The 12,831-nt window shown below is 39.4% G+C and overlaps 1 protein-coding gene across 1 annotated transcript; it reads right to left on the reverse strand.

The window, feature by feature from the left end:
• Nucleotides 1-507: 507 nt before the first annotated feature.
• Nucleotides 508-12,800, reverse strand: tmem176 (transmembrane protein 176). The gene is made up of 7 exons (XM_084382973.1): nt 12,677-12,800; nt 10,750-10,878; nt 8,588-8,698; nt 8,359-8,415; nt 7,025-7,171; nt 5,042-5,158; nt 508-2,191 (listed from the first exon to the last, which is right to left on the reverse strand). The coding sequence occupies exons 2-7, from the start codon at nt 10,873-10,875 to the stop codon at nt 2,132-2,134; spliced, it is 618 nt and encodes a 205-aa protein (XP_084239099.1). The 5' UTR covers nt 10,876-10,878; nt 12,677-12,800; the 3' UTR covers nt 508-2,131.
• Nucleotides 12,801-12,831: the final 31 nt, after the last annotated feature.

A 12,831-nucleotide genomic window follows, 5' to 3' on the forward strand; every position in this document is an offset into this window, starting at 1 on the left:
TACATTCCAAAACCAAATATCATCCGTCCCATAGGTCAGGAAGACTGCAAAAATGTTGTATACAAACTCAGGCAGTGCGTAGACCTACTGCCTAACAAGCCCTGCCAAACCTTTACAACAACCTAGGATTTTTTATTATTTATTTTTTTTTGAAGTTGTCAAATAAGGAGTCAATCATGTAAGAGAAAGTAATTTACACAGTAAGTAATAAATAAATTTAAAAAAGCGTTTGTGAACCGTGTGGCTTCATTTGACTGTATTTTGATAGCTTTTTAAAAAATACACAGGTTGCTGATGTCAACTGTCCTCTGATAGCGAATGACCTGTAATAATTAATATAAAAACATCAGAACATGCATGCAAAAGAGCCGATGATGCACAGCTGATGTTGCCATTTGTTCCATACAGCTCTGAAACATGTGGCTTTGACAACTCAGAGAGTTGTTTTTTCGACAGCTCACTCCCACTAACCCATACATTCACAGATAATGTATGATACAAAATGTATCTGATTGGACCACAGCTTTAATTCATATATATGTACATGTGATTTTTATTTTGTAGAAAATAAACAAATTTATATCAAAGAGTTAGTACAAAATGGATAAACACATCTTTTATACCAGTGTCAACATTCTGGATAAAGAAAAACAGTGCACATGTTAATAAAGTATACTTAGTGCCTTAAACACATCTGTTACACAAACTGCAGAAACATTTTCAAATCAGTAAACAGGAGAGAAGTCAGAGGGCTGTGTCTGTGTGATGTGCACAGAGCTGGTGAAGTGAGGCTTCCTCTTCACATGCACTCTCTCTCTCTGCACTGCAGTGCCATTGATGATGAATTAGTGCAACTCTGACAGATAAAGCACAAATTAAGAAAAGACACAAAATAACTGCTTGTATAAGTATTCCTCTCATTCAGGTCAATATTTAGAAGAGGCTCCATTTACAGTCTTGATTTTATGAGGTCTCATTTTTACAATCTGCTTAATTGTTCATGAAGGCGGTGAGTGAACAACCTTTTACATGTTAAACATTAACATCATTAAAGGAGCACTCTGTAGTTTTGGGGAATACATTTTAATGAGAAGAGAAAGATCTTCATTGGCTGTTTTTTTCTTTTCTGCCTAAACAAACTCAATAAACAAACTCTCCTTGTTTTCATGACTGAATAAAGTGAATAAACAAACTGACCTTAAAGGACAACACAATCTATACTATTTTACTTTGTTTGTATGTGGCGGACCCTGCCACCTTTCTAGCTTCAAACAGTGTTCTGGGACCTTATTTTCCTCTGAGAACAGCTTGTTTATTCACTTATGGAGAAAATAAATATTTCTGAGTTTGTATTATTACTTCATTAATATTGTTAATATTAAAAAATATTTGAATTTCTTCTCCAAAACTACACAGTGCAGTGACAGAATCAAGGGGCTTTCTCCTTTCTTTTCAATTTCTCTTTTCTGTTCTGATCTGCTGGCTGGCTGACCAGACATCAGACCTTCACAATAATTGTTACACCTTGATTATACTGATGTTTTACCATGCAGATTGTAATGTATGTTTTATAAAGGAGAATACTTATGTCATCAGTTGTTTTGTCTGTATAACAGATTTGTCTCCATCTGTGTCCAAGGTGCACTGTGAGCTCGCAGCCACAAAAAATGGCACCACTTCTGCGCTTTGCATCTTGTACCACCCAGACAGTTTGCTACCATCATCAGGATGCATTTTCACATTTCATGGCCACAAAAGTGTCTTGTGATGGTTTTACCACAGGACGGAACAATGTATTTATCTAATCATGTATTAGAATTTATTTTTTCCTTTAATCATATCATATTGAACCATTATGCTAATGCATTAGAGTTATTATTTCTTCCATTCATTCATTTCTTCTTTTCTTTTATTACAGCTCTGTGTTCATTGAAGTTTTGAATCATAAGGCTGAAGTCTACCATTGATCTAATATTCAGGCCATACAGACATTCATACAAACAATTTGAAAGCAGGTGTTCCTCAGCTGGTGACAGGTCAGGTAGAACATTAGATAAGTCATAGATGCAAGTAGACAGACACATTCAATCTGAATCAGTCACCACCACCTCAACAACAACTGGTCCATTCATCAGTCCATGTCAGGAGGGATGAGTGTTGTGGAGCCTGATGGAGCATCTGGATTGAGAGACTGTAAAACACAGAAAGAGAGACTCAGAACATGTTTTGGACCTCTGACTCTCCTTCTCATATCAGAAGGTTGTAAGGACCTTAAAGGGGAACTACCGTTTTTTACAACCTGGACCTTATTTCTAGCATAAAATATGATGCTTTACTCACCCAGATAACTTTGGTGTCATTTGGCATCGTTTGGACGAAATTAGATCCAGTGTAGCGCCGGTATATCCATATAATGCGAGTGATCCGGGCACCGAAGCGCAGCCTCTATGAGCATTATCTGCCACGAAACTAGTTCATTTCACCAATATTTTGTTACGATATGCTAGTGCTATACCCCTCTGAGTCCGGGCTCGTCTGTTGTCAACACCCGGGGTCTGTACAGTAGGTTGACCTACTACCTCTGACCTGGAAGATGTCGTCTCTGAGCTGCGCGCGCACCCGCGACAGCCGGCTTGTTTACCTGTAGGTGCTACTGCTAGTTTGACCCCGGATGTTGATTACAGACGAGCCCGGACTCAGAGGGAAATAGCACTAGCATATCATGACAAAATATTGGTGAAATGAACTAGTTTCGTGGCAGATAATGCTCATAGAGGCTGCGCTTCGGTGCCCGGATCACTCGCATTATATGGATATAGCGGCGCTACACTGGATCTAATTTCGTCCAAACGACGCCAAATGACACCAAAGTTATCTGGGTGAGTAAATGATCATATTTTATGCTAGAAATAAGGTCCAGGTTGTAAAAAACGGTAGTTCCCCTTTAAGATGCATTCAGGTACACTGAAAGAAAGGCTTATTTTAAATGAAAAGTTCACCCAAAAATACAAATGTAGTCATTACCTGAAAGTCAGGTGAAGTTTCGTAGTCCACGAAGCATTTCTGGAGCTTCACAGCAAAACAGCATTACAGTGTTCTACTAAACAACTGAAGTAGCTGGAGACTTGTTTTAAAATGCTCATCTTGCTGCAGCACTGTTCTGCTGTGTAGCTCCAAAAGTTTCCATCAGTAAGTGAGTGGGTAATGGCCGAATTTTCATTTTTGTGTGAACTATTCCTTTCAGCTTAGGACAAAGCTGAAGACGAGCTGAAACCTATAAAGACCTGACAAACCACACATAAAGTATGTTTCCACCAACTTGCACACAGTTTTTAGTCTTTGACAGGAGCATAAACATTATGATTGTGCAAACACACGAGACAACACACTGAACCACTGGCCAGTAACCACTGGAGGTCTGGCAGCAGATGACCCCACAAATCCCGCAAGAACCCCAACTGACATGTGTCCTTGTACCAAAACAAACATGGATGGCAACCAGCAGCCTTTTGGCAGAAAAGGAGGGAAAGAAGTGTTAGTACAGTTTGGGTGAGAATCCTGGATGAAGAGGAGTATTTTCTTTTCAGTGCCACCTAAAAACACACATTTTTAAACTGGCATTTGACTTGTATGATTTTATATCCCCTGAAAAATCTAAATTTATTTTATATTTTTATCTGATTGTATTTTTTACCAATGTTTGCCTAAGATTTGATCTTTGTACAATATACTATTGTTCCTATACAGTAGGTGCAGCTCTTTGTGGTCTGGCTACAGCGCTTAAACAAAATGTACATTTATCTTCTGTCAACCCAGATCACCTTAATTCAAGTTAAACAATGTCAGGATTATCCTTCCGCGTGTCTCTCATAGTTCAGGTTAAATCCTGAGTTAACAGAAAACTGTCCACCTCAGGAGCTGCTGATTACTGCTTATACACACCAGCCTGGTTAGCTTGACTTTACTTTTTTAGTTAAGTCACATGACTTCAAGCCATGTTGTACTGTCAACTATTTATAATTTCAGAAGATGCTGACGTGTATGGCTACAACATGTCAGTGTCAGCTGGTATTTACTTTATCATAGGGCTGGGCAATATACACAATATATATCGTTATTGTGATATGAGACTATAAATTGTCTTAGATTTTGGATGTGGTTATATCGTTATGTCATAAGTGTTGTCTTTTCCTGTTTTTTTTTAAAGTGATGCCAATTTCTGAACTAACCAGACTGGTTCCTACTTGTTCTAACACTTGTCTTTACCCACTCAATCAATATATCCACATTACTAATGATTACTGATCAGAAACCTCATTGTGTTAGATAGTATTTTGTGAAAGTACCAATAGTCATCCCAACAATACTGTTGCAACATAAATATCAAAGTAAGGCCTTTCTGGTAAAGAAATATTGTGATGTTTGATTTTGTCGCCCAGTCCTCACATCTATGAAGTGCTTTTGAGTAGATTTCATAACATCGAGATATACAGTATATTGTATCGCGATATGGCCTAAAAATATTGTGATATTATTTTAAGGCCATACTCCCACCCCACCAAAGTAATGGCCACAAGGCAGTTACATAAATTCTTTGGTATGTTTCATGTGTGAATTGAGCATTGTCAAACTGGTACTAATTGCAGCTTCCATCACAGAGAACCTGTCATGGTGATCATACTTCTCCATTCAGGTAAAACAAAACTTCTACAGACAAGTGATAGAAAACATTCATACCAGAATGTACACGGCCCAGACAGGAAGGCTCATTAAGGCAGGCTGAATCAGGGTTTACTGCAGGGTTTAGATACTTATGGAAAGTTCTTCCACAACACAGAGGGAATATTTGTCATGTCACACCATGTAAACGTAAGAAGGAAAACAACATGTTGACCAACTAAATACAGACAGAAACTTCTACCAAATCAAATACTGACCACACTGTTTGATCAGCGCTGCTTGTTTGACAGCACAATGAGCATGTGCAGTGCAATGTGAACTTCATGTCTTTGCTACTTAATAGTAAGCATTGGAGTCTTACAGAGTATTGTCCGAAGCTGCGTCTCTGTTTGAAAAGAAGGAAGCAGAGAATGGCAGAGATGACTGTCTGGGCCAGAGTGAAGAGAAGGAGGGACGACTTCACTCCTCTGCTCACCTTCTGTTGGAAAAGACAGCACACACAGCACTCGCATTAACACATTACCCATTACATATACATATACATTAGGTGTGATAGCAGGCACATTCTAATGACTCAATCACTTCCCAGTCACATGTAAATGTGTGTCACAGTGGTGCACAGTGAGGTTCCTTTTATTTCACTGATAGATAAAGCCATCCTGGCACCGGACAACACCCTCCACACAGTTTTGCTCACACCCAGCCAGTTCATTTACTACTTCTGCTTCAAACTTCTTCACAAGCATTTCACAGTTCACACATGTTGGAAATACCAGGAATTACCAGGAAAATCCAGGAATTCAATGTTTTGTCACATCGTAAACATGCCAGACTATGTCTAACAGGCACAAATAATTACTACCTATTAACATGTGATTATTATGCAGTGCTGAATATTGTAAAATCTGAATGGAGTATTCCCAATAACAGTGACGAGGATATAAATACAGTGTAGGTAAACTATCTCATGAGCTTATGTCCAGTTGATCAGTGTGCTATAACTTGTCATAGCACATATCTACAAAGTGATACACGTGATTTGACACATCACTTGTCTTGATGTCATTAAAACTTTAGGAGATGTATACCAAAACTGTCTTTAAACAACCATGTTCAAGAATCATTCAGTTCAGTATGTGTAGCACAAAGAACTGAGAAAAAAACAGGCACAGAAAAATAATGGCCCTGTTCAGACCTGGCATCCCTGTGTATCCTGAGTGATACTTTCACAGGTGGACAGCTCTAAATATGGGTGTGAACATCCCCAATGTGCATTGAGGACACATCTGAGATCCAATCACATTCTTTTAGTAGTGTGTCCTGGGCCACATTAGAGGACTGCCTACTCAACTGTGAAACAAGAAAAAGAAGAACAAGAACAAGCAACAGCTGGCAGAATGGATTACATGCTGTCTGATTTCCATGTGGTTCACTGTGATGTAAATGTCATGTTATCCTATCAATGTTACCAGCAGATGTTTGTGGTTTGTGGTTTCAGCTGATCCGACCATTGAACTAGTAACCAAAATATCACCAGACTCCCTTAAGAAATCGCTCAATTTTGAATTTTTTTTACGTACTTTGTGAAATGACAAATTCTAAATCACTAGTGCCCTCTTGTAAATTCAGCATTAAATGAAAACATGAAGTTGTTTGTTTCCTTGTAAAAAGTGTCAGTTTGTGGCAGCATGGCTGTACCAGCCTGTCTGCTTCTGTGTCTAAAGTGCTAAAGTCTTACCTGCCAACATGTAGCAGCTGTTTGAACACACTGTTTACACTGATTTCACCATTAACACTCAATTTATGAAAGGAGAACATTTTCTTGACGCTAAACATGTCAAATTTTACAAATTTTATTTAATACACTAAGCAGTAACCGATATAGGCTTTGTCTTTGTCCATGTGGAGAAAGTCCCCAGACTCCCTTAAAAAATGTCTCAATTTAGTGACTTTTATACCTAACGCTGTCTCTGACAAATTCTTCATTATTTGGGCCATATTGTAAATTCAGCAAATGTTTTACATGAAGTTCATTCTTTGTGTTAAAAACATCACATCTGTTTGTCCCAGTGATGTACGTGTTTATTTGCATATAGAGTGGGGAAGTGATTTCTGATCACAAGTGGTCACTCATACGTATGCTAATGTCAGATGTGAGCTTCAGGGCTCTGGAGGAGCTGTGCACTTGTGAGTGCATCCCTCAGGACAGATGTCAGGTCTGAATTCCCTCATATGCACTTGCTCAATTGTGGGACTGCAGTATGTATAAAAGGGGCCACTGGACCAACACAAGAAGCTTTAAGCTATGTTGTCTGTCATGACAGCATGGTGACAAGATACCAACCGAGGCGTAGTGATCCTCGCTACACTGGTCAAACGCCGTCTTGATGCAGGGCGCCTCAGGATTCTTGTCCATGTCCACAGAGTAGATGATCACAGCAATCACTGACAGCACAGTGGACACCACGCTTACTATCAAACACACCCGCAGCTGAAAAAACACACAACATTTCATCTCTGACAGGAGGCAGAAAAGTAGATGTAGTATTATGAGCTACAGTATGAATACAGTTGCAGTGGCACAGCTCAGTTGTAACAGGTTTTTTGCCAGTCACAGACCTTTGCATGTGTTGAATATTGCAATTTGACTTCCTTTCTTTTCCTGACAGCCACTTAGCTTGAAGTGTATTGTTTAGCCAGCTGTAATGGGTCAATACATCAGTAGTAGTTTCAGCTGCTTAAAGCAAGTGTCGCTTTTTGTTCTATGTAACAGAGTAAAGTAGTAGAGTAAAGTTTGACCTTAAAGGTCACCCAAAAACATACAAAAACATAGCTTTAAGGTGCTAGTTATCTCCTCAGTCAAATGTCACTCGTGGAGGAGCACTTACATTAGAAAAGATGGGGAGAGAGGAATGGATGAAATAAATGCAGCTGTGACTCAGTAAAAGAGTGTATACAAGCGTGCATATAGAGTGGTGTAGTCCGTAATCCTGAAATCAGTTAGCATTTTTGCACCCCTCGTCAGTGGGTTTTTTTAATTGTTTTTTTGGTTAAATGGCTGAAATAAGATCTGTGGGTACCACCGGCTGAAGATATTTTCACATTTTGTTCTACAACATAAAATAAATCAGTGTCCCAGTATTTATTCATAAAGCGCTTACTGTCGGGCACATTAAACATCATCACAGCGAACACGGAGCAACATCTACTCACTAGTCCATCTTTACAGGCCGACTGTACTTACAAACTATTCTAACTCTGACTTTACAACTTGTACATTGATCAGTTTATAGAAAACCCGTATAGTAATTGTGTAGTAAGACGCTTAGTGGTGGTGACGTTTAAAGTCATGTGACCATGATGTAGTCTGTAGTTTATAGCCTAACATTGACTTTTTACTGCTAGAGATTTAATTCATGCTTCAAAAACCACAAAAGTAGTGTTCATCTGTGAAGATTATTTTGATGAACAAAACGTGTCAGTATCATAAACTTGCTTGGCACAGATTATTTTCTGCAATAATCCAAAATCCAACTGAAAAATCCCAAAGGCTTTTTGTGGTGGGAACCAGGGAGATGCTAACTTCCAGGTTAGCCGATAAAAATATGTCACTGCTACACCACTCCATACATACACTGTCTAGCTGCATATGTGTGTATGTGTTGTCTATAGACTCACAATCGACATGTTGCAGTTTTTGTCCAAGATGATAGCGACCACTCCAGCTGTGATGAACTGGGAGCACACAGCCAGGAGACAGGAAGTAAGTCAGCACAGAGGAACATGACATTACATCACAATACTGGGATCCTTCTGCTCAAGACTTTCAATTAAAATGTTTATTTCCATTAAGAGCACACGATATCAGTAGAAAGAGACTCTCTCACACACAAAAGCACAGACTCACCGTCAGCCCACTCCACCAGGGAACTCCCAGCCGGACCACCTCAGTGACCTCAGTGAAGTGCAGGGGAATGGAGTAGGACATGACCATCAGCCCCAGCATCACCTGACTCACCTGATACACACACACACACACACACACACACACGCACACACACACACACACACACACACACACACACACACACACACACACACACACACACACACACACACACACACACACACACACACACACACACACAATCCACCATTAATCTCAAAAGGGCCATTTTTCCTGGAGGTGGGGTTATAGCAACATGATACATTTAACTTGCCAGCTAATAACTTTTTAACCACTAATCATATCCATATGCTTTAAAAACTAATTTAAAGCAGAATTTCTCAGCCTGTAGTAGTGTCACAGATGTCTTGTTTGGGTATTCAGGGGCTTTGCAGTGAACATGATTACACCATTACATTCTGCAGCATTGATTCATCAAGTACACCAACGTAGTTTCTTCCTGAGTCAATGGGTAATGGTTGTATCCAGGCTACTTTTGTTGTTCATGTGCAATTGGTAATATATTTCTCTGTCTCTCTGTCACTTTTACTTCAGTGTCCTCTGTTATGATTTAATAACCTCTCTTTTTTCGTTTTTGGACACATCTACATGATCACCAAATGAAAACTGAAAACTGTGATGATATTCTAATAAATGGCTGTTACTTGCTTAAAACATCCAATAAATCTTTTGAATTAAAATAACAAAGTGTCCTGAGGTGTTTCATAGTAAAAAAAAAAATACACCAAATTCTGACTGGCATTTCTTAAAAGTTCTAGTAAATTCATCCATTCTCAGACAAAAGAAACTGTTCTGATGAGTGAATACAAGAATTCTCTAATGTGTTTCTGATGTGAGTTCTGATAGGGTTTTTTTTCCTGCAGAAAAAGAGTATAATTACCACATTAAATCCTTAAAATGTAGCCTACTCCTTCTCCCTCATTAAAGATTCCAGAACATCAACTTATACAAATATTTTTCATCTCACACATGGAACTGCTGGTCACAAGATGTCTCCTACTTCACTGTAAAGTCCATTCTACCTTCCGTTGCACTGGAATGGAACATGTGTATGCTGAATATTAGACCAGGTGTCTTCCAAACTTAAGTGATGTCATGAATCTCAGATTTTTAATTAGCTCAGAGAAAAAATAAATACTGAGTAATTCATGTGCAGACAGCCTTCTAGTGTCAAACTCTGCACATACATCCTTCTACACAGTGAAGCTCAAACATTCAGCTCAAACAAATCCACTTTGCAGATGTTTTATGAGGACAGCCATGCATTCAACATGTTTGTTAGTGTCACATTGAAGCAGAGAAAGTAGACCCAAATGCATGAGATGGCAGACAGGAAGTGCAGTGGACAAAGTTTTAATCTCGATCACAGCAACACAAGGAACAGGGAAACACAAAGAAACATCAGGGAAACACAAAGGCAGGCTCAGGAAAACTCAACAGCAGGAACAGGAAACCCAGCAGATGACTTGACAATGACTGAACAAAAGACTAGACTAGACTAGGATACACACAATGTGTTTTGGTAAGTAACAATATTACCAATATTACAAATCACATGTTACCTCAGTCTTTACAATCTGTACAGCATATGACCCCCTCTATTCTAGACCCTCGAGGTGTACAGGTCACCACTGCTTCCCGTCTTTGTGCTAAGCTTAAGTGTATCTATCAAAACTCTGGACTTTTTCTTAAACATGCCTATCTGACCCTACCCAAAACATCCACTCATCATCTCTACAAATCTGGGTTTCTGTTTCAGTAATGTAACTACACTCAGAGAGAGAGAGAGAGAGAGAGAGAGAGAGAGAGAGAGAGAGGGAGACAGTGCATACCTTGCTGCCCAATATGTGTCAACATGTCACAACCTGAGGGACAGTGAGTGACTGACACACACACACACGCGCGCACTGTATATACTGTATATATAATTAACGTAAATCAATCTTGGTGTTGTGTTTGTGTTGTTAGTTGGTGTGTTCTGTCCGAGTGTTTGGACAGATGCTTTGGCAAAATTGCTGTTAACTTTCATGCCAATAAAGCCCCCTTTGAATTTGAATTTGAATTTGAGAGAGAGAAAAAGAAAGAGAGAGTTCTAGGCTCACCCCCAGACATTTGGGCTCTCCTCTCTGGATGGCAGTGCGCAGAGCCTGCTGTCTGTCAGTCAGCTTGGCAGCATTCACATCCTCCAGCACCTGAACCGTCAGATCCCTGGAGACTGCCACCGCCATCACCTGCAGAGGACAGCAGAGCTAACTTAAACTGCAGAATCATCTTATAGATCGGTTCACACAGAACCAACAGAGTTGTATGTACCTGTGGACATGTGAGGGAGTTGTAGGTCTTTTCACATCAGACATGGACATGACATGGACACAGCTGGTGTAACTATCAACATTAATAAAGTCTCTTTTCCTTTGAGATATCCCAGTAAGCCATTCAGGCAAGCCATGCATGTATAATACCAGGGCCCTAGAACTGGCTGACCTACATGAAGCGTGCCAGCAACAAATTCCACTCAATCGAGTTCACTACACAAACTGTACACTTGTTCACAGGTTATATAGTCCATTAGTCAGATGCCTGCCCTCCAGTAACTAGAATCCAGGTGGGGGCATTGCATCAAGCAGGATTACTCAGTTGACAAGGTCACTTCTAAAATAGCATATAGCAGCTTCTCCAAACATGTATTAATGTATAGCAATAATCAATACTATACTTTGACTAGCAACTTAGATAACAAATACATTGCCTGGTCCTGTCTTCACAGTGGTCAGAAGGAAAGCAGTCAGGGCAGGCTGGTGAAAGAGGGTTCAATTACATTGCAGAAACAGTGGTAAAATAAACAGTGGTAAAAGAAATCATTCTTTTCGCTATATGATCCAAAATTGTTTATAGTTTCGGAAGTTAACTACACAGAGATTAGGGGAAAATGGGAACTACTTGAATCACTGAAAATATAAATGTAGTTGAACTACCAGCAAGATACTGCAAAATAGTCAGTTACATGTAGTTCACTACTCCCCAACACTGCACATACCTTCAATTCATGATCAACACATTTCAGGGTGTGTGGGAAGTAGAGCGTGGAAACTCACAATATATTTTTAGGTTCGACTGTACAAATAAAGGCAGAAACTTGTTTTGGTGCAAAATGCAAATAACAGGAGAGGCTTTTGTTATGCAAATATTTTTATCCACATGAAAAAAAAAAAAAAGCAAATGTTCACACAAACTCATTGTACATTTTGGAAATTTTTTAATTCAATGTTTCTAAGAACCCTGTAATTTTGCTTGTGTGAGCCTGCTGAGTATAAACCATGTGTACTTTTACTTTAATGCTAATTATTTTGCAAACCATATTGTTGTGTTTTAGGAATTTGAATGCTTTTTAAAAATACATTTATGCACGAAACCATTAGTTTCCTGCTTCTGCCGTTTAATCTAACACTGTATACAGCAAAAAAGTTAAATACACATGTTGTCAAAGTTGTGTAACATAAAACATGATATACCGTTACCCCCTTGTGGAAATACGTTTGTGTTGTGTTTCTGCTTCGGCTGTCACTCATAAAAGCAAAAGACCATTTCAACAGAAGAAAACCAGCTAATTTTCTATTTCTGCTGGCAAAGTGTTTCCTTCTCCCTCGTCTGATATGTAAACAGACTGGGATGGGTCCAATTTGGATCCAATCAGAGCACATAACATAGCTGCTATCATCTTGTGAAGTTAATGAGTGCTGCGATCAGTCTAGTTCGACGTTTACGCACGCGTTGCGCACAAACTGACTAGAGGTATTGCGTAATGTTGTCGCGGATGTGACTTGGACCGTTGAAGCCCATGGTGTCTGGAAAACATTCTATTGTGCGCCTGTGCTCTGACGTAGTCTGTTATCTGACCATCTCCAGTTGATTCTACATGTTTAACAGACCTTAAGGCCAGTCTACACCAAGGCGTCTCTCTCTGACGGGAACAACATACGTTTAGGCTGTTGTCTTCATATTAGAAAGCAAAACATGTCCCATTCCTACCTTTTTTTAGGTTAATAAATGTGTCCTCCTTCACAATTTTGGACTTCTTGTGACCACTCCAGATTTTTAATGCGCCTCCTTGACTTCTCTGTTAAACAGACGGGTTCGTGTAGAGGGATAGAGAGAGAGAGAGAGAGAGAGAGAGAGAGAGAGAG

The sequence above is a fragment of the Pagrus pagrus genome, assembly GCF_965226575.1.
Source record: "Pagrus pagrus genome assembly, chromosome: 2".
NCBI classification, from domain to species: domain Eukaryota; kingdom Metazoa; phylum Chordata; class Actinopteri; order Spariformes; family Sparidae; genus Pagrus; species Pagrus pagrus.